At 37.5% G+C, this 26,727-nt stretch overlaps 7 protein-coding genes across 7 annotated transcripts; 2 read left to right on the top strand and 5 right to left on the bottom strand.

The window, feature by feature from the left end:
* Positions 1-20: 20 nt before the first annotated feature.
* PHYBLDRAFT_27605 (hypothetical protein) lies at positions 21-2,605 on the bottom strand. Its single transcript, XM_018439915.1, has 7 exons — positions 2,552-2,605; positions 2,152-2,305; positions 1,967-2,073; positions 1,751-1,876; positions 1,581-1,633; positions 520-1,487; positions 21-460 (listed from the first exon to the last, which is right to left on the bottom strand). The coding sequence occupies exons 1-7, from the start codon at positions 2,567-2,569 to the stop codon at positions 228-230; spliced, it is 1,659 nt and encodes a 552-aa protein (XP_018297893.1). The 5' UTR covers positions 2,570-2,605; the 3' UTR covers positions 21-227.
* Positions 2,606-3,001: 396 nt separating this feature from the next.
* On the bottom strand, positions 3,002-4,331 carry PHYBLDRAFT_99099 (hypothetical protein; the record flags this gene model as incomplete). Its single annotated transcript, XM_018444083.1, has 4 exons — positions 3,002-3,299; positions 3,374-3,485; positions 3,565-4,117; positions 4,200-4,331. Coding segments are annotated over 4 exons (1,095 nt in total), but the record flags the coding sequence as incomplete, so codon positions are not given.
* Positions 4,332-6,178: 1,847 nt separating this feature from the next.
* PHYBLDRAFT_139866 (hypothetical protein) lies at positions 6,179-8,416 on the top strand (the record flags this gene model as incomplete). The annotated part of the gene is made up of 7 exons (XM_018430294.1): positions 6,179-6,377; positions 6,436-6,678; positions 6,788-6,941; positions 7,021-7,102; positions 7,172-7,298; positions 7,382-7,503; positions 7,607-8,416. The coding sequence occupies 7 exons, from the start codon at positions 6,179-6,181 to the stop codon at positions 8,414-8,416; spliced, it is 1,737 nt and encodes a 578-aa protein (XP_018297891.1).
* A 1,375-nt stretch (positions 8,417-9,791) lies between these two features.
* On the bottom strand, positions 9,792-12,230 carry PHYBLDRAFT_58897 (hypothetical protein; the record flags this gene model as incomplete). Its single annotated transcript, XM_018440403.1, has 3 exons — positions 9,792-10,979; positions 11,055-11,656; positions 12,194-12,230. 3 exons carry the CDS (start codon positions 12,228-12,230, stop codon positions 9,792-9,794), a joined length of 1,827 nt encoding a protein of 608 aa, XP_018297890.1.
* A 1,105-nt stretch (positions 12,231-13,335) lies between these two features.
* PHYBLDRAFT_162905 (hypothetical protein) lies at positions 13,336-17,798 on the bottom strand (the record flags this gene model as incomplete). Its single annotated transcript, XM_018434706.1, has 9 exons — positions 13,336-13,439; positions 13,518-13,667; positions 13,734-14,099; positions 14,171-14,277; positions 14,467-14,590; positions 14,698-14,829; positions 14,967-15,141; positions 15,246-15,470; positions 15,546-17,798. 9 exons carry the CDS (start codon positions 17,796-17,798, stop codon positions 13,336-13,338), a joined length of 3,636 nt encoding a protein of 1,211 aa, XP_018298296.1.
* A 1,236-nt stretch (positions 17,799-19,034) lies between these two features.
* Positions 19,035-19,738, bottom strand: PHYBLDRAFT_101207 (hypothetical protein; the record flags this gene model as incomplete). The annotated part of the gene is made up of 3 exons (XM_018427627.1): positions 19,035-19,297; positions 19,367-19,574; positions 19,640-19,738. Coding segments are annotated over 3 exons (570 nt in total), but the record flags the coding sequence as incomplete, so codon positions are not given.
* Positions 19,739-24,508: 4,770 nt separating this feature from the next.
* PHYBLDRAFT_105809 (hypothetical protein) lies at positions 24,509-26,463 on the top strand (the record flags this gene model as incomplete). Its single annotated transcript, XM_018427922.1, has 8 exons — positions 24,509-24,632; positions 24,727-24,923; positions 25,052-25,255; positions 25,339-25,529; positions 25,625-25,787; positions 25,896-26,066; positions 26,144-26,271; positions 26,358-26,463. 8 exons carry the CDS (start codon positions 24,509-24,511, stop codon positions 26,461-26,463), a joined length of 1,284 nt encoding a protein of 427 aa, XP_018297888.1.
* Between the last annotated feature and the right edge of the window lie 264 nt (positions 26,464-26,727).

Here is a 26,727-nt window from a genome sequence, read left to right as displayed (position 1 = left end):
TGGAAGTACACGCGTTATCAAATAGAATAAATTGAGTGTATTAATCAAGGATAAGCTACCCCAAACTCTATGAACCCTTCCACTCCGCTATTTATTGGCGCCTATTCAAGTCAAATACAGTCAATCTTTATCCTTTTTGGTTGTGTATGTATTTTTTTATAGGAAAAAGAAAAGAAAAGGAAATGGGATTGGGATTGGGTTTTCTTGTATATATGTATATATGTTTTTTATCGTCTAGGCATACCACGGCCACGACCCATACCACCACGGGGTGCCTGCTGAGCTCCAGGCTTCTCACTTTGTGCGTTCTTTACTGTCTCATCTACAGACAAGATCAGGCATGCTGCCTCTGCAGCAGCTGCAATAGCGTTGGTCTTTACCAGCGCGGGCTCCCACACAAATGCCAAATAGTTATCTGCGATAGTCTCGTTGTTGATATCAACACCAAACCAGGTTCCACCTTTATAAGTATGTAAATGTCAGTACATAAGCTTGCGATCCAAATATAATATTACTTACCCTGAGCGTGCTTCATTCTCAATCTGTTGAGAATATCTGTAGCATCAAAACCGGCATTGTCACACAATTGTCTGGGAATAACTTCGAGGGCCTTTGCAAATGCGCCAATAATGAGCTGCTGTTTGCCTTCAATGGTACGGGAATGTTCACGCAGGTATTTCGAGATCTCCATCTCACAAGCTCCACCACCGGCAACAACCATGTTGTTCTTGATTGCACGACGAACAATCATAATGGCATCGTGCAGAGAACGCTCTACCTCAGCAATAAACTGCTCAGCACCACCACGAAGGATAAGTGTACAGGTCTTGGCCTGGGGACAGCCTTCGAAGATGTTGAAACGCTCACCGCCGACCTGCTTCTCCTCAAAGGTAGCGCACTGACCAAGGTGGATAGGGCGAAGGTCAGAGCAAGTGGATTGGACGGAACCACCGAGAGCCTGGAGAACACGATCAATGTCATCCTTGGCTACACGGCCAGCACAGAAGATATCACGATCAGCAAAGTACTGGGTAGCCAAATCACCGATTGGCAACTTGGAAAGAACAACCTTGGCACCGCTAGCAACAATAGCCTCAAGTTTCTGGAAGATAATCTGCCATTCTGCGTCGACAATAGCCTGGTATTCGGAGACTTCCTCAACACGCACCTCTGCGTTATCTTTTTCAGCCTTCAATTCGAGTTCAACATTCAAGCAAAGAACCTTGGGGTTCTTGAAAGACTTGGGCTGCTGCTCAAAACCAGCATAAGAGAATGTCTTCTTAAAAGCAACACCGTTAATCAAAAGAGACTCCTGCATGGCACCACCGGGAACACGCTTGATACCAATCAAACGCTCGTTCAGGCTGTCCTGATCAAGAGATAAAACTGCATCTACGACCATCTTGGTGAAGAAATCGCTTTGAGAGTAGATAAGCTTGGAAGACATGGCAGTGGCAGCACACTTGGACAACAAATCGCGGAACTCACTGGAAGCAATTCAGTTCGATTTATAAGCACATGAATAATGGGATATTTTCCTATTTGTTTAATCATTTCTCGATCTTGATCTCCATACTTACGTCTTGTTATCCTTGTTGACTGTAATAGCCAATTCCTTGATCTTGTTAATAGCCTTTGTTGTTTTAGGAAGAAGGAAAACGTAACAGTGTTAGCCATCTATACTTTATTTCCTCGCTTTTTCCATTTTATTCACAAATGTTACTTATATCCCATATATTTAGAGCCTTACCAGACGAGCAGCATTACGGTAACCCTTGATGATAACATGGGGGCTCACACCCTCCTCGACGTAGCCCTTGATCTCCTTCAACAACTCACCAGCGAGAAGCACCACACTGGTAGTACCATCACCGACCTTTTTTATTATTATTAGAAAAAAGCACACCAATTAATGATATGCTTGAGAGAAAAAAGTGGGCCATGAAATATCTCTTTATTTATTTACCTCGGCATCCTGAGAGCGGGCAATGTCAACGAGGGTCTTTGCAGCAGGGTGAACAATATCAAGAAGCTTCATGATGGTAGCACCGTCATTGGAAATGGTGACCTGGCCTGATGACAGTAATGATGTTAAAATTTATTACAGATGGCCGCATCTATTTCCTCTTATTTATTTTCTTTAGATTTTACCTCTGCCATCGACCATCAGCTTGTCCATGCCTCTGGGACCAAGAGTGGTCTTTACTGTATCAACAACTGCAGCACAGGCATTGATGTTGGAAAGAAGCTGACCGGTTCCCTGAGAAGTGTCTGTGCCCTCTTTAAGAAGGATAATTTGAGGTTGCTAAAAGGTTGGCAAGGGATGATGAGACCATCTGATGACTTTTATTTTATTTTATTTTATTTTATTTTATTTTCAATGCCATCTTGCCCCTGTGATTAAATCTGTTTTTTTTTGTATATATATGTTTAAATGGGAGATGAGCTGATGAGACGCGGATCGCTGTGGAACGCGTCTCTCTTCTCTACCTGATGAACATGTAGATGATGTGTGGAGCTAAGATGAATAGATGAACAGATAGAATCTTACCATCATTGAGCGTGACATGGTGAGAAGTTATTTGACAGCTTATTTTGGAGAGGAGCAAACTTTCGAAAATTTTCTTTGGCAACGGACACGCGAAAGGTGAAATGGAAAGGTCCACCCAATGTGTACGTCACTTGTGCGGGGCACTAAATAGCAGAGAGGAAGATTTCCTTTTTCTGTTTGGTTTCCAATGTCTCCTATTGAAATATGATGTTGGTTCTGGGATATTGCATGATAGAAGCAGTAAACGGGCTGTATTGCACATGGCAGTGGAGTTTATATGTTGTAAAATGTAAAGAAGTCTCTATACAAGTTGATTTTCACTTTTATATACATATGAATATAGAGATGTATATTATAGAAATAAAGGTTTTTTAAGAAAAAAGGTTTAAATATTTAACGAGGTGTGGCCATCTTTCTGATCTTGCCCCTTCGGCTAGAACCCTCTCCTCTAACGACCATCGAATGGTCAAATGTACAATCAATTACACGTAAACCAGTTAAGAGGTAACCGCCACCGCCATTTGTCATCATGTGTGGGTGAGTGCGACCGGGCAAGACCTGGTATTCTCGAAGACTGCTCTCAGTGATATCTGACTGGATAAACTCTCCAGATTTACGCATCATATAAGCAGCATCGAGCAACATCTCCTTGTGAAAACTATAAACAACAACAGGCCTTGATCCAAGGATGTATTTTGACAGCTTCTTGATCACAGTCTCGGGTTTATAACAAGAAGATATAATAAGACTATAATAAAATTTAGTCAACAAAACAACAACAATCTTATATATATATATATGTGTGTGTATCCATAAACTTACCCATCAAACTCACCCTCCACCAGTAACTGGAGAGCTTTTGACCGAACAGCATACATCCTTGTCTTTCTTTCGTAAGAGCGCAAAGCCTCTTCTGTCATTTCTGATATTTCTTCTTCTGTTCTTTTCTCGACCTCATCTATCCTAGCTCCTATCAATACCATGCTTACTCTCTTCGGATGATGTCTACGTACCATAGCCCTTTTCAGAATCGACCATTGAAAATGGTACAGTATGAACAGTATCCATGATGTGTTTCGAAAAATTCATGTAACGCAGGACATCATAATTCGAATCCTTTCCATCATGCAAACCAACTAAAGTACCATAGCCTCCCAACCGCTCAGCTACAGCAGAGATAATTAAACCCTGGGTATCATCCACTACCAGGATCTTGCCATTGGCGCGTACGTTGGCATGGTTGAGCAATTGAGACAGAGTGTCGATGCGGAGATGTCTGATCTTTTCGGGATTCTTGTTAAAGAAGTATTGTGTTATAGAATAAAGGGTGGGTCGAACAGGTGTGAAGACCTTGAGGAACTTCATCATCTTGCGCTGGATGTATTTTGCTTTTGAAAACTCGGTCTTTTTGTCAAATTCGGTATGAGATTCGATCATTTTGCGAATAATTTCTGCAGCATCCATGTTGCCCTTCATGCCTTCTTCTTTTAACCGTTCGACTTCTTCTTGGGATAAAAGTTGGACAGAAGTATCGTCGACGATGTTCTGATTGTTTGCTGCAGTCTCCTCTGATGTTTATATCGTTTTTGTGTCAGTTTATATATATATATATACCTAATTGTTTTCTGGCCAAACTTTACTTACCAACTGAGCTAAGTGCCCAATTCGGTACAGGGCGGATGTTACCTTCCCTGTCATAGATTTCGTATGATAAACCAAAAGGTTGTCCAATTAGGTTATTGCACTGGAAGGAGCCAAACTTTCCGAGTGTTACGGTACTGATATATTTATATATATTTGTGAGAAAGCAAAGGTTATTTTGAATGAGTAAATTAGAATTGTGGCATCAAATGTCTATTTTCTTACCTGTCGGGTCTCATGAGGACCATCTTTACATTACCACTAGGCATATGGATAAGTACAAACTGCATGGCCTGAATGTGAGGAAATTGATCAACAATATCATCCTCAGATGTTTCTGCCGAGACAGCCGTAACAGGAGGTTGTTTTGTGGAATCGGCCATGCTTAAAGGAATGTGTTCTTAATTGGGTCTTTTTTTTTTTGTTCAAAAGTCTCGTAAAAAAACAGCTCAACGATAATGTAAAGTCCATAGTTTGTGGCTTTGTGGGCTATTAAGCGAGTCACACTGTCAAAAAAGGAGCAAAGTGTGGCGAGTATGATTGAGAAAGAAAAAAAGAGAGAAAGCGAGCGGAATATAAACTTCCGAGTATATTGAATCTGGTCTTGATTTGTTTGTAGCTTACCTTTTTTAGCATACATATTTCTCTTGATGATTTATGGAAATTTTGGAAAGTATGACAAAAATCAAGACTTGTTATATGTAAGAGTGCTATTGTAAGGTATTAGGTTATTCGATCTCATATACTCTGCTATCGTTAAATCTATTGCGTAGAAGAACAAATAGAAGCTGTTGGAATGTATAGGTGGTGCACGCAAAAATGCTATTTGTTTTATATGTACTCAAAATGCTTATACAGTCAAACCTGTAGATTTTTTGGGTTGGAGAAAAGTAAAATCTATTTGTCGATTTATACTATGTGTGGACAGACTGAAAAGTTTAAAAAAAAAATCAAAATTAATTCAAATGCATATTAGATAAAATTAAAAACCTAATACTATGTTTCATCAGGTAAAAATCTTTTACTATGGGATCTTCCGGGCTTTGCACCCTGTGACCCACCTCTTCCATCAAAAGTATGATCTTCTTCTCGACCCAGCTAGTACTAAGAGAAGAATGGCTGGTCAGAGCCATTTGAGCTTTTCAGTCTGCTCACACCAAGTATAAAAAAGTACTTTGAATTTAAATAAACATGGCATAAAGTATTATATTAATAGATGTTTCTTCTTATATCAGTAAAAGTATTTTCACGAATAGACTGCTTATTTGTATGAAATATTTAGTACGATTATTTTTGAAACAAAATATAAGCACCTCTTTAATTGTTTATTTCCCCTCCCCATCCTCGGTTGTTTTATTTAAGAAATGCACTATATAAACTTGTTGAGGATTTCCAAGAAAACAGGTACAAGTGAATCCTCTTTTCTTTTGGTGGTTGAGATTTAAAAAATAATAATCTCAGTCAATGTGAACGCCATGGTTGCTGCGCGTAGACTGTAACACAATCACACTTAAATTCTCTTCATTTTCACTGGGTGGCTTTATCTAGGATAAATATTAAAGCTTTGAAAGCATTCTACTGCGGTTCCGGAATAATGTTCAGTTCTTTAATACCTATAGTATGCTCTATAGAAGTTGCCTTCTTTTTTAAAAAATAATATAATAAAATAAAGGTTGCTATTCTCTATTATTTACATTTTTAAAGAAGATATTTTTTGCTTGGTTATAGCGCTGATTCCTATCATTGTACTTGAACTGTACTCATATTTGCTTGCTCGGGATGATGACACGACCTCAAAACAGCATTTATATGTGCTGCGGTTACCATCGCGCAGTATGTATTAGGAAATTCCTCAAAACGGCTTATTCTGGTGTAACCCCCATATTTATTTTAAAAAAAAAGAAAGAAAAGAAAGTATATAAATAAAGGTTTTTTTTGTTACTGTTTTTTTTTATCATACACTTTCTTTATTCTACTTTCTCAAATATGAGTAGCAGTGTCAATTCCACGGTCTCTATCCCTGCGATTATCGACAGTCCCTTGGTGGATAAAGCTTTCTTGCTTCTCGAGACTATCTCTGAAGAATCCTTCTGGGTCAACTTACTTGGTGAACGTCTTCTCAAGATTCTCAAGCGCTACTTTGGAAGTGATGTTGTGTTTCTGGGTATCATTGTCTACATGGCCCGTAAGTACCAGTATCTATCAGTAGATATTGAGATACTAACAACCTTTCAATATATTAGCCATTATTGGTGTCTATTTTAACAACCTCTTGTTGGTGTGCACGGTCTGGTTCAGGGAACGATTTTATGTTACTCTGCAAGTCAAAGATAGCGAGGACATTTTTGAGGGAATTCAAGAATACGTTGCAACAAAGGCCAAAGAAATTAAGCACCTTCGGTCCATGGAAGCACGCGATAAACCAGAAGAGGAGAATATCGAGCTCCAGGGTCCCTCTCCTCCTCCAAAAATTGATCTCTATCCATGTAAGCCAATTTCTCTTTCGGGACTGATCTAAAAAAAAGAATGATTATAATGTGTAAAACTGGCATTAAACTTTTATTTTGTTTTATTCCCTTTACAAAAAAAAATAAGTGGTTGATACAGAACAGGTTATTTGGTACAAAGGATATAAATTCTGGGTGTCATTCCGAAAAGATATCAGTAAATCGAAATACGCTCATCACTATGGAAACAATCTCGGGGATCTCTTGAACATGGTTAGTCAGACACCTGTAGTTCATGTCACGTAAGTATACATATATAAATATAAAGATTATTGGGGTAAAAGGGCTGCCTATTAAACTTAAATGCAATGTGTATTGTAGTATGCGCAGCTCAAACATTAAGCTACTCCGTCAGTTTCTTCAGGAATGGGTAACTCTTCACCATGAAAAGAAGCATGGCAAGGTAAATAAAAAGATGACAATTACTTAAATATTTTTATTAACTTTTTTTTATTATATTTTATAAATGCAGCTCTTGATTTACAAGTGCGTTCACACACGTTATGAGGGTGAAGAATGGAGACAGGTTGGTTCAAAAGAGCTTCGATCTTTTGATTCTGTTATCTTGAAACCAGGCCAGAAAGAGGTTCTCTTGGCTGGTAAGTAAACCATCAAGTCAAAAGTATATTTGTGGTCCAGGATTTTTGCTTAGCAATTGTTTTCTTCTTCTTCTTTGATTCAGACATTCAACGGTTCCGTCGTCGTGAGAAATGGTATTCTCAGCGTGGTATTCCATACCGTCGTGGATATCTTCTTTATGGACCTCCTGGTACTGGAAAGACTTCTTTTGTTCAGTCAATTGCTGTAAGTCATTGCATACTTTGTTGGCATATATAAAATTCACGCCAATATATCATTTGGCTTATTTATTTATTTATTTTTTGATTTATTTTTTACGTATATATAGAGTAAAATCAACATGAACGTTGCTATCATCAGTCTTTCGGGTTCCTTGACTGACGACAGTTTCAGCTATCTTGTTTCAGAGACTCCTCGTAATAGTATCCTAGTGATAGAAGATATTGACCACTGTCATATTTCGGACGTTTCTGATGGTGACAGTTCTGCTCCTGACTCGGGTGGAAAAGGAAAGATTACTATGAGTGGATTATTGAATGCCCTTGACGGTGTAACTGCTCAAGAAGGATCAATGGTTTTTATGACTTGTAACAGTATCGAGGCTCTTCAACCTGCCTTGTTGCGACCTGGCCGAATTGATATGAAGATGGAACTAGGCTATGCTAATAAGAAGCAAATCGAAGACATGTTCTGGCGCTTTATGGATCTGGATATTGATGCCGATATGAGTGAAAAAGAAAAGAAGATCCGTTCGGACAAGCTGGACAAGGTGGTAGTTAAGTTTGTGGACATGATTCCTGATGAAAAGGTCACACCTGCCGAACTCCAGAACTTCTTTATCATGAACATGGATGGATACGAAGAGAACAATGGATACGAATATATTATCGAAAAGATCCCCGAACTGTTGGAATCAATCGAACGAGACCGCCAGCAAGCCAGGGACCACAAAAACAGAGCAAAAAATGTAGTTCAAGGCACTGAACCAGTAGAGCCAGTTAAGCCAGTAGAGCCAGTAAAGGCAGTAGAGCCAATAGAATCGACTAAACCAGTAGAGGCTGAAGATTCAATGGACACAGACTCTTTGATACCACCAACACCCCCCTCAGATCCTGAAGATGCTATCGGATCTACATAGAATAATACATATTTAATCAACTTGCTTTAGGATAGTGCATCCAAAAAAGCTTAATAAAACAAAAATAGTACAATAATTGATTTAAAGGAGCTTTAGCTTTACATGCATTTTATTTATATTTTTTGGGAATTTAAAATAGTAAATTATTGGCCTTATTTAATTTAATTTAATTTTTTTTTAAAAAAAAAAGGTAGACAACAGCAGTAACCATGACAACAAAACTTGATTGTAAATATGTTTCTTGATATTATTTTCAGATATTCAAGCCACAAATTTAAGTAATTAAAATATAAAGATGGATTTGAGACTGTTGAAACATACAAAGATTTACTGTTCAATTTTAGGTTATTGAATGTATGATAATGTATCTATTAGAGCTTCTTTTAAATATATCCAACATAGAATTCCATATTTGTTTGTAGACAGGTTAGAACTATTGAGTATGAAATCAAGAAAATCTATATTTCACAAATGCAGTGTATAACATAAATATGTGTAAAAGAGCAGTTATGATATTCGTGAGATTTGACACCATTATTACAAGAGAAAACACCAAAAATAATAGATAAACCTTTATTTCAATTGACAGGTTAATTAGGTTTATCTAAAGCATTTAAGATTCTTTATTTATTTATTTATTTATTTGTTAATCCCTCGACCTACTTGACAGATTTCCTACATTTCTCATAACCAATTTTTGTTTTTATTTATTTATTTATTTATTTATTTATTTATTTATTTAATATACACACATAAAAAAAATATGCTTGGGTAAAGATAAGGCCGGTAGAAATACATGCACAAGTATGTATAAAATAGATGTTCCTTCTTTACATTTATATAAAAAGAAAGGGAACTAGTATTAATATTATTGGTTAACGATCAGAGTTTTTTTAAGACTATATAGATATATAGATAAGTAAATAAGTAAATAAGTAGATAAATATAAAAAGAAGAAGAAAATAGACATAAGAATAATAAAATAAAATAAAAGGGTGTATAGGAATATATACATATATGGATATATATAAATAAAGAAAGAAAGAAAAAAGAAAAACATCAAAGGTAAACTATAAATGCAGGGACAACTATATAATAAAATCACTTAAAAATCAGAAATAAGAATAAGAATTGGGTTTACATAGTCAGAACCAGTGCTGACAATATGCAACGTTTGAAAGTAACTAATATATATATCTATATATGGGTGTGGGTTTATATGTATATGTATATGTTATGTATAGTAGTATAAAAGAAGCTGAAAAGAAGAAAGGTAAAAAGGTAGAAAGAAATAATAGAGATGTAGTGAACATGAAATCAATATTCTTTTTTTTTGTGGGTATGTTTTTTTTTTGCTTTTTTTTTTAGGGGGTTTTTATATGAGTCTATGGTGAGACAACAGATCCATTTGGTTCTGGAGTGTGTTTCCGTTTCCTATTGATGGGTGTGAGAGGGGTACAAACGAATAGGCAGAAGGAGGGGGTGAAGGGCCGTCTGTGGGAGAAGTGGGGGGAGAAGACGACTCTGAGCATTCTGGAGAAGGCGGTGAATAAAACGTTGAATTTGCAGAAGCCAAGAACAACGTGCCGTTATTGTAACCTGATTGGCTTGTCTGTACACCTACAGGGGGGTTTGCCAGGAGGGATGCTTGTCGTGTATCAATTCGATTTAGCTCCTCGCCCTTGATGCGGTGAGTGGTTTGATCGCTAGACAAATTCTGTGGAGAGGCACTAAGGGACGGCTCAGATGATGGTGGGGAGGATGCATAAGACAGTACAGAAAGAGCCTGGATTTGCTGGTGCTGGGTGAGCTGGGTGAGTGTTTGGTGATCGTTTGAAGAGCCGGGTATAATAACGAGTGAAGAGCATGAGGATTCAGATGAAGAGGGATAGTCGTCCATTGGGTCAGTGTAGCTAATATCCGATGCATTATGGCTTGATCGCCGGTCTAGAATTGAATATGGCTCTGCCTGGGAATCATTAAGGTAATAGTTACCGCCAAATGATGATGACAAGAACTCCATTCCACTATTACTATTATTATGGTTATGATGATTGTGATGATGATTATGATTATGGTTGTGATGGTTATGGTTATTCTGTTGCTGTGAGTAATAGAATGAGGCATCAAATGGAGAAGATGGAGTAGGGGGACCTCCGATGTATGTAGAGGAAGATGCTACGGCAGCGGCAGCAGCAGTTGTGGCCACAGAAGCAGCCATAGACAAGTACATTCTGGGATTTGGGTGGGCGGTGGCTGGTGGTGGTGGTTGGTAATAATAGGCTGGGTCGTGTTGCCACAGTGGCTCAGAACATGACACGTCCTCAAATGGTTTTGTGTCCACTGAATAGTCCATACTTGTGTTGATCGATGGTTTTGTGTCTATTGAGGATAGGCAGGGTAGTGCAGGGGAGGATGTCTGATCGATCTGAGTTTGTGGTGACTTTGGCACTCCATTCATTGTTGGGCTGGTGCATCCATTGCGTCTCGAAATGCAAAAAGGACACTGTCTGACAAAACGGGCGATGAGCTCCTTGGGGATCCATGAGTAGCGTCTTCGGACCTTGAATGGCAAAGTGTCAGTGATTATTCAAGCATTTTTTTAAGAAAAAAAAGGAGAGTTACACGAGAAGCTTACCAGGGCTGATGTCTTATCTCTGCCTCCGTGATGGGCTTCACGGTGTGCACGTACTAGGATACTGTAGATCTGTTCACGCATAGCAACGGGTTTGTTGTCATGACAAACTACATCCATGGAATTTGTGGGGGCGAGCTGGAACATCTTTTTAACCCAGAATCTGAATTGGGCAGTGGATATGGCTGTGTTTCTTGGATCCTTGAGTACCTGGAGAATGAGTGAGTATCGATGCTGATCGACAAGAGCCTTGTCACGCTTTTTGGAGGAGAGATTCTGGAGATACTCTTGGACGATATTATCAAATTCCTTAAAAGACGGGTATTGTTCTTGATCATTGAGAACAGGTGCTGTTGAATGATGAGAATAATAAAATGGAAGGTCAGACTGGATAACCCTAGTTGGTTTGGATGTATTTGAGGCTGCTGTTGCTACAGCTGCTGCTACTGTGGCTATTGCAGCAGCAGTGGCGGTTGGGTTATGTTTGAGAGATGGGTTCTGCTTGAGGAAGGCATAGTAGTTTGGTTCTTGGTTGTGATAGTCTTGTAGGATTTGACCGTTAGTGAGATGCTGTAGTTGGGAATTCATAGATCGAGTGTTGAAGACTTTTTTTTAAAAAAAAAAAAAGAAGAAGAAGAAGAGATATTTTTTTTTGGATTATTTTTTTTGTTTTGGAATGAAAAGGTTGTATAAAATAAAACAAAATAAAATGAAATAAAATATAATGGAATAGAATAAAGAAATATAGGGGTAAAGCAAGAGGGAATATGAGAAATCGAACTCAATTTTTAGTATGAAATTGGGCGGTAAAGATATAGTCTTTTTGTAAGCGGAATTTTTTTTTCTTTGTGGTGACTACAAGCAGGTAAAGGAACCAAACAAGCAAGTATAAGATATATATACGTATAAGAAGAGTACGGATCTACCCGAAAGAATGATCCTCTTTATTTACTTTATTAATTCATACGGCATGATAAAAGGGAACTATTGGAAAAGAAAAAGAAAAAGAAAAAAAATACTATGTATATATATGAAATACAGGGTGACCTATTGTTATATATATATATATATATATATATTTATCATATCATATCCCCTTATTCATCAAGCCTTTTGTTATGCGCATCTATTTGCATACTCACTTACATATTTCCTATATTCTCTTTCCAATAGCAACATTAAACACACAACAAATACTCTGATTTATTTATTTCCAAGAAGTATACATATCACTATACACATATTGAATCGATATATCATTTCATTTCATTTCGTATCATAGCATATCAGAAAACTCTCTTTTTCTTTTATTGGCTTCAAGAAAACAAGGGGTGGTGTATTGTGCCTATTAAATGTATAATGTAAAAGATGTTGGTGAATGCAAACCAGTAATCCAATGCCTTTCTTATTTGTAGATTAATGTCCAAAAAAGATGATTAGAAATGCTTCTGAGTGCTGAGGTATGTGCATCATTTTTTCTTTCTTTATATATATATATATATATAGATATATTTCCTGTCTGTGCGTTTATGTATCTATGTATGTATATATGAATATATATATATATATATAATTATTATCACTATCTCAATTAACCGAGCTATACCGTATATTTATTTATTTATTTATTTTATACATGTATAATTATATTTACTTGGCAATCGATTGGGTAATTGAGTAATTGATTGGATAATTGATTGATTGATTGATTGATTGATAACTTGCAAGTCATTATCAGAATATACATATATATACATATACATATACATATACATTTATACATGTACACATACATATACATTTATACATGTACACATACACGCACACGCACACGCACGCACACACACGCACACACGCACACACGCACACACGCACACACGCACACACGCACACACACGTATATATCTATATACGTACTTATGTATGTATTTTATTTGTATATATATATATATATATGTAAATGTGTAGATATATACGTATATAAATTATGAAAATGTAAAGAGAAAATAGACACTATAAATATTAAGAAATGAGAAATGAAAGATGTTTGAAAGGAAAAGGGTGAAATTCATTAAACAAACAAAAAACTGTTTTCTAAAAAAAAATTAAAAAAAAAATTGTGAGATAAAACGAAATATGAAGGTAAAGGTAAAGGTAAAGGCAAAGACAAAGGTAAAGGTAAAGGTAAATATGGAGGTAAAGGTAAAGGTAAATGTGAAATTGAAGGGGTGGTGTATAAAGGGGGTATGGGAAAATAAATATTAAGAAAAATAAAAATTGCATTTCAGGAAGTCGGATTGTCCTCGGTTGCAACAGGAGTTCGACGAACACCAAGGTTCGAAAACGTAGTAGTAAGGAGGTTTTCTACCCTGAGTTTAATTCCGCGCTCTAAACCATCAGAAACGAATTGGTTTATTTTATTGTGCTTTATAAATACTCGATCCAATCAATCTCAGTCCAATTTACCTTCTTTTTTGCTTAAAGACGACTGCACTACGGCACCACTAGATCGAGAAGTACTTAAATTTGCGCTAGTATTTAGATTTGCAGAAGTACTTGGTTGTGGAGGTACATGAATGAGGTCCAGCTCTGAACGACTCCGCTTCGAAGACATCACTACATTAAACTTAGTACGGCTTATCGTTTTATTATATCATCTTATAGCATATCATATTTTCTAACCTTCTGTCTTGAGGCCCTTTGTCTTGCGCGTCTTTGGCTTTTGTTGTTTTGGCTTCGTCTCTGCCAGCTCCTGTGTACTACGTCGTCGGCCCAAACCGGCTATTCCCTCTGAAAAATCCTTGATCATGCTAGATCGAGATGGTGCTGGCGTCAGATCAAACGTCTCCTTTAGACTCTTGGAACTACGCGAACTTTTGTCAGATGCTGTCGAGGGGGACTTGTTGTGCTTTCCAGTAGTTGTCATCTTGGGTTCATAAGACACTTTGCATCCCCGTTCCACAATACCGGAAAGGATACCTTCGCGTGCACGGGCCATTGGCTGTGCAAACTTTGGTGATTTCAGGGCGGCATATTCGGCATTAATCACTTGTCAGAAATTTATGGGTTAATTACCATCAAATAAATCCCAATTTACAATCATCATCACCCCGGCTTACATTTTGCCAATATAAAGGATCGCAGATCTGACTGCTCAAAGAAGAACCCGCCATCAGGTAATTTAGGTCCAAAATCTGGTACGTCTTCCACAGTAGCCACTTCCACTCTAAAGTTCATTTATAATAAATATATATATATATAATTGAAGTATTAGTTTGTTAATCTATATATACATATACATACATATGTATGTATGTATGTATTTATTACCCCTTGTTTCTCTATTTACGCTTTGATCCAAACTCCCTTTCCTCGCTCTCTTTCACTTCTTCTTTTTTTTTTACCCCTTGCATACCTCCAACCAATCTTGCCATTCCACTCTTCTTCGTGCACGACAATAAATGCATGCAAAAACTGTGACTTGATCGCTGCAGGGTTAAATGGCTGTCGTCCTTCTGCAAAAACAATACACACAATATCTTTTATATATATATATATCATTAGTACAAATATTCTTATCAGCCAAATTAACACTATTTTCTCTCCCCCCCCCCCCCCCCCCCCCCTTGCATTCTATTGATCTTACCATTCCCAATATGTCTCTTTCGTTGAATTTGCTGTTTATCGCCAGGTTTTGAGGGTATAAGCGTTGACACGTGGTAAGCCAGGACGTTGTCATTCCAAACGTCCGTGTAAGTATGTTCACCAGAGTCACCGCCTAAATTGAAGAATTAAAAAAAAGGGGTGGAAAAAAGTGTATATAGGTTCGTCAAGGAGGCTCCCCTTCTTATTGCTTTATTTTCTTTTCGTCTTGTTCTCTTGTATTCTCACAAACTATTGAGTGCACAGACTTACTCTTTGTATCCAGTCCAGCTGCCCACCCTGTGTATCCCTGCAATTCTACCCGTTGTCCGATAATATGAAGGAAACGATCGAATTTGTCGGAATCGTGCTGATTTGAAAACCAATCCTCTTCTTTCGTCTGACCTTCCTTGACATATAACACACCAAATTTATATCGTTTGTGAATCTAGAATAGAAATATATATATATACATTCAAAAAAAAATGAGCTTAAAAGAACAAAGAAAAAAAATACATATACATGTATCTCTGTAAGAATTGGTGCTCTTACTGAATTTTCATCAAGTTTCAAAACTTCCTCTTCGATTCCACTCGACTGCATGACACCAGCATCAATTTTACCCAGTCGATTGAAAGGCACGTCAAAAGACATCTCGATTACACCTTTCCATGTAGTGTCATGGATCATAGTTTCACCCTGAGTCTCCAGGATGCCGGCATCCAAAGGTGCATTAAGCAAAAACGAATCTGGCAAGATCTTCCTGGTGTCGGGACTCTAAATCACAATTTATTTATTTTTATATAAATCTAATCAAACAAGGAAAACTCATACAGATTCTCTCTTTTGTACCTGCTTAGTTCTGATTATCACTCGATATTGTCGCTGTGGTGTGCCAGTTTCGTCTGCACCTTCTGAGTCTTTCTGTGTGTCACACACGGCTGTGATGAGTACAGGCTCGCCATCCTCCATGTAACCACAAAAGGTAGAATAGTCGGTCCCAACAAAGTGTGATCGGAACCAACACACATCCCAATCCATGTGTTCGACTTCTGATTGGTCATAGTCCTGGTATGGTGTCTCCATAACAACAGGTTCAATACCAAACCTATTACTGCCTTCGATCTTGTAACCCTTGCAGGGAATCACCATAGCCTTTTCGAATATCTTGTGGTATTGACAAATACACTGATTCACCATCTGCTTCATTGACGAAACGATTTCCTTCACAGTCTTGGTTACCGCCTGGTTAATTTCGGCTTCTTTTTTAAGTCGGTCTCGGACTTTAAGGTGTTCCGTACTCGCTGTCGAGCTGAGTGCACGACCATCGGCTAGTTGGGAATCAAGTACGGTAAAGAATGAAGATACACTTTTGCGAGAGAGAGGTCCGTATTGATCCCACTCTACCATGTCAGACATCTTGCGTAAATCGACTGCGATAGACTGAAGTGCTTCATCGGGGAAGATTACGGAAACCCTGGAACCAGCCGAGGGTACAGGTGCGAGTACAACTGATGCAAGTGTCCGATCGCATGCATGAATGAGTTTACTATGAAGTGTAGTTAGAGTGGTGGCAACAAGTAGGGTCGGGTTAAAGAAATCGATTCTGGGCCGACTGGGAATAGCTTCGACAATCTCAGGGTTATTGTTATTCGTGGATGATAGTGTTAATGCTGATGTTGGTATTGGTGTGGTTGAAGTTGAGGTTGAGGTTGAAGTTGATGATGAGGTTGATGATGAAGTTGAGGTATGTGCTGTAGTTGAAGTAAAGGTTGATGTTAATGATAAGGTTGCGTTTGCGTTTGTGTTTGCGGTTTCGTGGGTGAGTGTGGTAGTATTTGAGGAACAAGGTGGAGGGTACTGTCCCTGGGCAAGTTGACGTAAGGACGGTACTTTATCTTGACATGACTTTGCACGTTGTCGACTCCAGACAATGTCTTGGAGAGATGGTTTGGAGGTAACGATGTGGTCACTCTTTGTATCTGAGGAATACTGGTCTACAAGGTCAAGATTGCCGAATGAAATCATACTAGATGATGCCGAGCCCTCTCCCAACTCCTGGTCAAAAAAGGCCATGTTTTCAATTTCCTCGCCAAACAATAGTTTCCCCACAGCACTCGATTGGCTGCTGCTGCTGCCAACTACTGGATCAAGACCGGCACCGTCCTGCTCCATTATCCTAACGATCTCATCACTAAATCCGAGAGTATGCGGTTCTCCCTTTTCTTCATTAATCACAGACACTCGCCTAGATGGGCTTGTTTCTTCTTTTTTAAGTAACCGTACTGCTGGATCCGATGCCATGCTGTTCCTCCGTTTTGAGAATGTGTTTGTTGTTCTGGATTGTCTCGTATTCACTAAACTCGTGTTTGCGCGACCATCTTTGAGTTCAAGTACCGAATAGCTCGTGGAGGCGTTTAGACTCAAGTCGCCCAGCGACCGGTCTACATCCAACATATCGTCTTCGGGCGTGCGAGAGAACATTCCGGCAAGATTCATTGCACTAGGTGTTCGTCGGCGTAGTCGCGTAGAAAACGATTCGCGGTCTGTAGGGTGATATAAAGATGTTGGAACTGTTGGCTCGAGACGGGCCTGGATATGACGAGCGTCTTTGTGCCTCGCCCGTTGACTACCTGATTTGATAACAAAATCCTTTACGGATACTAACGAGGATTTAACCACGTTGGGTAATTTACTGATTCGACTTGCAGTGCTGAAGATCGAACTCGTGGTTGACATGTTGGACCGCAGTGAGTCATTCGATGGTCGTCTGGCGATTCGTCGAGGAAAGGTGTCATGAAATGAGTCTATAGATGAGAGGCGAGGGGATTCTTGTCGTATAACGAAACCACTAACGCGTGGACTTTGTTGTTGTTGGTATTGAGCGGAATGTCCAGCAGCATCTCGGTGCCGTTCCTCTGCATTATGGATCTGTTGGAAGCGAGTGTATCCAGTGTCATTGGTTGTCTTGGTGTCATCACTCGTCTCTCCCTCATTATGCTCTAAAGAGTTATCGGTGGAGTGTCTTTGGGGATAATCGTTTTTTGGGTCGTAGCTGGTATGAGATGAACCGTAGGTCCTACCATGATCTTGAGCAGACAACATATATTATATATGTGTGTGTACAATATATCTATATGTACGTGTACTTGTATTATATTATATTATATGTATATATATATATATATATTATTATATTATATATTATATTATATAAGATGAAAGAGAGAGAGAGAGAGAGAGAGAGAGAGAGAGAGAGAGAGAGAGAGAGAGAAAGAGAGATTAAGGAGCGGATGAATGAATCGCTTTTGTCAGCAATTTTGTAAAGTACAGAATTAGTAGATGGTAAAGGTGCAGAAAAGGGACAGATTTTTTGGACCTTTTTTTTTGGTTGAAAAAAAGGGGGGTGAGGCTTCTTCTTCTTCTTCTACTTTTGGTGAGGAGAAGAGTGTTTTTTTTTAAAAAAAAAAAAGGGCTTCAAAAGCAAACGCACACAGACACAGGCACAAGCACAGGCACAGGCACAGGCACAGGCTGAGGAAGTGAGCGAGAGAGAGAGAGAGAGAGAGAGAGAGAGAGAGAGAGAAAGGGGGGAGCCCGACCCGTCCTCTCATTACTGAATTTCGATACCAAAAAAGGGAGACCACCCCGTTATTGCTACAACGTGCACTCAAATAATCATATTTACATTATACATATATAAAACATACAGTCTTTATACAGTACATATATACACATATATGTGCATGTAAGGAAAAAGAGATAATCAAATGAACATAAAAAAAACATTAAATACTTCTTCTCAATTAACGTTAAAGAAGTGTACAAAAATAAGAATTAAAAAAAATTAAAAAAAAAAATACAAATTCTATAGGGTTTTATTTAAAAAAAAATTACAAAAGGAAAACAAACAAATTATCAAATTATACAAATATTTTACGCTATCTTAACTGCCTCTACTTCTTTAACGACGTCATCAATTATTGATTCAATCTTTTTTGTAGGCATAATATTTTCTTCCTTCTTGGCCACCATTTCGTCTTCCTTCTCGGTCACTTTTTCGTCTTCCTTCTTAGTTTCTTTTACATCTTTTTTTGTTTCTGCTTTTTCATCATTTGTCTCTGTTGTTTCGGGTGCCTCTATTGTTTCGGGTGCCTCTGTTGTTTCAGACTCCTCATCCTCAACCACTGTGGAGGCAGATGAGTTAAGCTTGAGTCTGGCATGTTCTGCTGCTTGCTCGCGGTCAATCTTGATCTTGGAAAGGAACTCGGGAACACCTTCAATAAGGAGATCAAAGATTCCATCCGGATTCTCATCGGAGCTATTTTCCATAATAAGGGTGATAAAGTAACTCTGGAGCTCAGCAGTTGTAACTTCATCAACTGGAACACAATCGGCGAACGTGTTACAGATTCCGGCCAAATAGTCTCTTCTTTTGCCAACAATCATATCAAATGTATCGTAATCATGGCCAAAGAAGCGCCAGAACATATCCACAATCTGTTCACGCACTGCATAATCAAGCTTCAATTTGACATCCATTCGACCTGGTCGCAGTAATGCGGGCTGGATCTTATTAAAGTCATTGCACGTCATAAAGATCACTATTGAAAATATTACAATATCAGATTTGGCTCAATGCTTACAAAGATTAAAAGATCACAACAACTTACTCGCTCCTTCTTGACCTTGGATGCCATCAAGTGCATTGAGCATACCAGACATAGTCACTCGACCAGTTTCTGCGCTGCTGATATAATGGTCGAGATCTTCAATAACCAGTAACGAGTTTGACGGTGCGTCAGCCAGCATATCGGTGAACTCGCTATCACCATGTACTTCCAGTAAACTGACCACAGCCACATTCATACTCAATTTGCTCTATAAAGAAAATGATTTCATCAATATCTGTTTGGGCAGAGTAAACTATAAACATCTACACTTACAGCAAGCGCTTGGATAAGAGAGGTCTTTCCGGTACCAGGAGGGCCATACAAAAGGTAACCACGACGGTATGGAATACCTCTGGTCTTATACCATTTGCGACGATGACGGAATATTTCCATGTCATTGATTATCTTTTCCTTCAGTCCAGGCTTCAGGTTCACTGTCTCAAATCCACGGGGTTCAACTGTTTTCATACATTCCCAAGAGTAGCCATTGTACTTGTATATTGTCACCTACATATTTGTGCAAATTTATAGGTTAATATATGCACAATACACCTTTTTTTTCTACTAAGAAAAACAAATATGTCTACTTACATTATCACCATCTTGCTCATTGTATTGATCAGCCCATTCTTGCATAAACTGCTTCAATAAATTCAAGTCTTCATCTTCCATACTATACAAGCTAAATGAGACACATAATTCGCAGGCAAACAATATGCAAAGTAAACTTACGAAATTGACAGATATTCGGTTCTTGATCTATGGTGGCTCGTATTGTTATCATCATCTGTTCGTCGAGCGACGTACAATATATGACCCTTGTACTCAATCTCAGCAGAAGTATTAACCACTATATTATAAAGTTAGTTAGCAAATAATATATATATATATGTGTGTGTGTTGACTTACAAGGATAGAAGCCAACCTTTGGCAGTGATTTCACAACAGGAGTATCGGAGGTGTGAACTTCTTCAGGCTCATATCCGGCCACTGCCTCTTTCAAGCCAGGGACTGACTTTGTATTCCGGTTGATGAAATATGATATGGCAGAATAGATATTGTCTGAGGGTCGTATTTCAACCGATACGTATTTTGGGTCATTTCTATTTCTGAGCAGACGTTCTACCAGCTCATCCCATCGTGTGCGAAGAATTGCTAATGGATTTTTGAATGGTTTGAAGTAAGATATCATGTAGTTTTGCAGACGTGTATATATGTATATTATATATTAAGTTCTTACGTGTGATATAGAATATGATGCTGAGCATTACAAAGTCGTTTCCAAAGTAACGTTTGCCGAGGTTTGCAAGACGTTGGCCTATAAGACCTTCCCAGAAGGTTTCTTCGGATATTCTTTCGAGAAGTGTGAGGATTTTGTCAAACACGCACTTAAGTTGGTGCATGTTAAGGGACCGTTTGGCTATAGCGGATGAAGACATTTGTGTAGGCGAGCTTTTGGAGTTGTTGGTTTGGAAGAATAGATTGGAAAAGAAGTGAATTAAAAGGAAAAGAAGAGCTTTTATACTATCGGTGGCAAATGAATATGCTTAATAGGATTGTTTTGTATTACGTAAATTGATAAACGGCTTTAGATGAAAGTATTGAGGATTTTGTATGCAGTGCCACGATACTGTAACTCAAGCTTGAGTAGAAGAAAATTGACTGCGGCTTGTACATCGCTGGAGGAGTCAAAAAAAGGGGAATAAGGAAGATGGCGCAGCTGAGATGTTACACGGTTACTACGGAACACAAGTGAAAATAGAAGTTGAGGACACTTTATTTTTTATTATTATTGTTCAAACAGTTATTTGTGCCTTGAACTACGTGTTTCTTGCACCCTTGTTTCTTTTACTCGCTTGTTTATTTTTCATCCATAGAAATATTAACGAAGACTATTTTTTTAATAAATACCATTTACACTACACAGCCATTTAAACTAGAAAGTACGACGTTCACAAGCGTAATGACTTTTTCCTAAAGAAGCTTCATTCTGGAATACAACTTATTACACTCAGTTAATATGAAAAACGACGCCAGGTTTTGTTAATGTTTATATATTTGAGTACTATCTCTTGGAAGTAAAAGAATCTCAAACCGCAGTTTAATTTTACCTTTTCCTTTTTAGAGACAAAGGAATTTGGTTTCCATATTTACTGATATAATGATACTCATGCATCAAGCCACGCCACGTCGTACCAAAAAAAAACTATATATAAATATATGTGCGTTCGGAACGACTGGTTTTCTTTTACATTTTGGTGCCAGTTTAATAAATTGGAACTCTTATCAAGGTGCATTGCTTTAATAACTCATAAATTGTTCATTTCTTTTTCACACATCAGTAAATATATTTTCAGAAACATTCTCCAATCAAATCCACAAAATTGAATTGTATTTTTACGTACACACATAAAAACCAGTCTGCGAATTTAATTGGACAAGTTATCTAAAAATATAGCTAGAATAAAGTAATAACATTTAGACCATCTGAAATAATATAAGCTATTTTAAAATAGAATTATATTCGATATTGTGATATTATATAGAGAAAGAAAAAGGAAAAAATATCTGTGATGAGGATACTGTATACTAAATTTCCTAACCGATTGTTTTTTCTTTCTTTCAGCTGTATAGATGTTTCTGCTAATGTTATCCTCTATTTACTACAGAATCTCAAAGGTTTGGCAAGCTAGGAAACTGCCCAAGTCAATTATGGTAGAGTTTGACTTCAGTCGTTTATATTAGAGGTAAATATATTGTATTAACAACAACAAAAAGCCTTGACCAGTGACATGAAAATGAGAAACATTCAATAATAATAATAACAAGCTATGAAATGTTGCAAGAGCTTGAGGAAGATTCAAATGAACTTAACACCAAGTTTGGACCTCAAAACAATCCTGAATATCGAAAACATGATAAAGGCCAAGACAAATAATTGAGTTTGTCTTCTAAAAGTATGAGTAAAAAACCGAGAGGACAGAATATTAAGGTATCATAACCAAGAGTCCAGAGATTTGAGAAGCCATTACACCGTCAAATATTGGAGGTAAAATTGACACCAGAGTAGAAAAAGGTGAAATACAGCTATAGTATCAATTCCGAGGTTTTTTGCCCAGCTGAAAGAAAAAGAATACGAACTATCAATGAACCTTGTCTGCTATAAACCAAGTATATCACACCTTATTCTGCTACGACACATTTTCATGGCACTTATAAATATTTAATATCTAGCTGATTGTTCAAGACGTCATGCGCGAAAGAGTGAGAAAATCCTTGACAGAACAAGTCGTAGAAAGATTGTACACTAAAGTTATTGTTTTACTTAAAAAAAACTGTGTATTGGAAAATTCAAGAAATATATACCCATCAAGAGCACGCCAATATTAGCGTTGTAGAATAAATTAAATACTCTACGTAAGAAATTCTCTTATTCTAGTTATACCTTTAGATAATTTGTCCAATTAAATTCGCAGACTGGTTTTTATGTGTGTAAGTGAAAATACAATTCAATTTTGTGGATTTGATTGGAGAATGTTTCTGAAAATATATTTACTGATGTATGAAAAAGAAATTAAGTGAATGGTTGGTAAAGACACAGTGTATAAATAAACAGTACGGTACTAATAGGTTATTTTATGTCTTGTATGCAATGGTAAGTAAGGGGGAAAATCAAACTACATGTGTGGTGTGGATAGGATATTATTTCGCCGTTGATGATTCTTCTCTTGGCTCTTTGTGTATAAAGAAAAAGTGTCTTGTTCGCAAAATATGTCAATAAGCCTTTGGTAAATAATGACATCTAAATATATATATAAAAAGGAATAGTGTTGCAACTCCAATATATTTTTTATAAAAAATTATAATAATCATTTTAAACGCGCCTATGGTTGTTACAGTCTAGACAACGCATATGAAGACAAATAGAGTGGGTGGCACCAATATAACTTGTGTACTTATAAGTAAACTACCACCGATCTTTCCTCTCATTTCTAGTTTGGTCTATCTTTGTATTCGAAAAGCACTATATTTCAAGTAAATAATTATATACAGCTTAATAAATGATACACACATAAACTACCAATTACGCTCGTCTATCTTATGAAATTGTGAGGGAATCTTTCTCCTTTATATAGCGCTCCTTTTCTGTATGATACGATGTCTTTTGATGGTCATATATCTCCTATTAGATCACCTACTGACAGTCTTTTCATGCTTGGTATCTTATAAGACATGAAAACAATCACGTGAGGTGTACCTACAAAGTGATGTGTAAAATTGGGTTCTCGATTCCAACAAAAAAGAAGGCGCCCTCTCCCTCTCTTTCTCTTTCTCTCTCCCTTTTCCCTCTTATTTTATACTACCGAGTCTATTGAAAAACGGACGGTGTATTTTATTTTAAAAGCCTTCTTTTTCTCGTAAACCCTCACACAAACAGACGCTTATCCGACTATCCTGGGCTTTCTTGTTCAATTCTCGGTAAAATGATAAAAGGACTTAAAGACGCTGTAAGTACACGAACACGCACTATCCACAGACACATATTACTATATTAATATGTGTGTAAATCATTCACATAACTAACAATATTCACAATCTTTCTCTCCCGCCTTCTCCCCTTTTAATATATGGGATAATAATATATACTAATATATTCTCTTTATGACAGCTTACTAGGAGCAAGTCATCTCACTCCAGTGACTCAAAAACCCAAAAACAACGCCAGCAGCAATCGATTCAATCAAACCAAAGTGCTCCACAATCTCCAAAAACTAGATCAGCTGTACTCACTCCTATGCAGCAACAACAACAGCAACAGCAACAGCAACAGCAACAGCAACAGCAACAACAACAACAACAGCAGCAGCAGCAGCAACTCGCTCAACAGAAACAACAGCAGCAACAATCACCCTCATCACACCAACAATATCCTCTTCCTCCCGCCATAGAAACAGGTTTACCGGAATTTCTTGTGAATGTAAGCATAAAATGATAATAACGATCTACAATCAGCATCGTCAGCATCAGCAGCACCAAAATAAACCAAAACATTGCCTGATGCCTAATGTATCCTCCTTTTAGGGAGTATTGCCTCAATCAGCACCTAGGTCGCCTGCCTCTGGGGGTGGAATGGCTAAGGGTATGAACAGACTTCAAACCACTCCCAAGGATACTATCCCTCTAGGAAAAACCCCTCGGCGGCAGCGTTCTTCTCGCTTCAATGTCCACGAACAAGTTGAACTAGAGAAATACCCTCACTTTAATGGTAAAAAAAAGCATTGCTGTGTACGCTAATAAAAAAGGGTGGGTTATTGATGACAGATATCTATTGCTGTACTTTTCTCCTTGTGTACTTATAGAGGTCCCACCTACACAGAGACATGAATTGTTTATTCGAAAATTAGCTCAGTGCCAAGTGTTATTTGACTTTAATGATGCATCTTCAGACCTAAAGGGTAAAGAAATTAAACGACAGGCATTACAGGAAATGCTGGAATACGTCGCAACTACAAGAAACGCAATTGTAGATCAAATTTACCCTGATGCTATTCGTATGGTAAGAACTATATTTACATGGAGCTAATATTACTGGGGTAATGTACTGATCATCACATTCTTACCTACCTTTATTTCGTTACCTGTTTTTATTATTATTATTACTATTACTATTCAAATGCCATTTAGTTTTCTGTAAATCTGTTTAGAACCATCTCTCCTCAGGCAGCTGTTGGCGGTGTGGCTTATGATCCTGAAGAAGATGAACCCGTATTTGAGACAGCATGGCCTCATCTACAACTTGTGTATGAGTTCTTTTTACGCTTTGTAGAATCACCCGACTTTAATATACATGTGGCCAAAAAGCACATTGATCAGAAATTCATTCTTCAGGTAAGAAAAAAATGCAAGATGTATATATATATATAAAGAAACGAAGCAAAATCCTTTTGATACAAAATATGTATATTATGTAGTTACTTGAATTGTTCGACAGTGAAGATCCCCGTGAGCGCGATTTTCTAAAGACAACCTTGCATCGGCTTTATGGAAAATTTCTTAATCTCAGAGCATTTATTCGACGATCTATCAACAATATTTTTTTTCAGTTTGTATACGAAACAGAACAGTTCAATGGCATTGCTGAATTACTAGAAATTTTGGGAAGGTAATAGGTGCTCGATGAGTTTGTATATAGATGGATATGTATATTTGTGTATGTATATGTGTTAATATCGAATATATATATATATAATTATATAGTATTATCAATGGATTTGCACTTCCTTTAAAAGAAGAACACAAGACATTTTTGAAGAGAGTCCTTATTCCTCTTCATAAACCTTCTTCTCTGGGAATGTACCACCCCCAGCTGGCATATTGCGTAGTACAGTTTTTAGAAAAGGATCCAACGCTCACTCCAGAAGTAAGTACATTTATCCAAATAAATATAAAGACAAAAAGAGAAAGAGAGCGAGAATTAGATGAATGTACCTGTGCGTGTATACATGTATATTAAATTTTCCATTAAAAGGTCGTTTACAGTCTATTACGTTATTGGCCTAAGGTTAACAGTGCAAAGGAAGGAATGTACCTTAATGAAATGGAGGAAGTTTTGGATGTGACAGAGGGAGTAGAGTTTACAAAATTTGCTGTCCCCCTCTTCCAGAGATTAGCCCTTTGTGTCTCCAGTCCTCATTTTCAGGTAATGCTCTTGACAATGTTTATTTGATAACTATTGAAGGTCTTTCTTTTTTATTAACATAAAAATGATGGGTATAGGTTGCAGAGCGGGCTCTGTACTACTGGAATAACGAATATATAGTGAACTTGATTAATGACAATATCGAAACAATTATGCCAATTATGTTCCCTCCTCTTTATAAGAACTCAAAATCTCATTGGAACAGGTGCTTTGATAAAAAAGGATAAAGATGCGGTGTGTAGTGATGTGTGGGAGATACTTATGTATGCTTTATTACTACCACTACTTTAGAACAATTCATGGTCAAGTATACAATGCTCTAAAGATGTTCATGGATTCCGACCCAATATTGTTTGATCAGTGTACACAAGTTTTCAAAGAAGAAGAGAAAAGGTAAGATAATGAAAAATAGATTGATTGTGAGGGATATCAGCTAAGTAATATGCAACTCATGTGTGTCTTGTTGTAGAAAGGAAGAACTAGATGAACTGAGAGAAATGCGATGGAAACAATTAGAGCTGACAGCATCAAAAGGATTGAATATACCCCTCCCATCGCATAGTCTAGATATCGGTGAGTGGGTGATATATCACAAGTAATACTTAGATCTTTAGAAACCCATATACTGAATTGATAAAATTGTGTCTTTTAGAGAAAGAGC

This window comes from Phycomyces blakesleeanus (genome assembly GCF_001638985.1).
Source record: "Phycomyces blakesleeanus NRRL 1555(-) unplaced genomic scaffold PHYBLscaffold_2, whole genome shotgun sequence".
In the NCBI taxonomy this organism is placed as follows: Eukaryota; Fungi; Mucoromycota; class Mucoromycetes; order Mucorales; family Phycomycetaceae; genus Phycomyces; species Phycomyces blakesleeanus.
The sequence above is the reverse complement of the archived record's forward strand: the minus strand, read 5'-3'. Positions and strand labels throughout refer to the sequence as shown.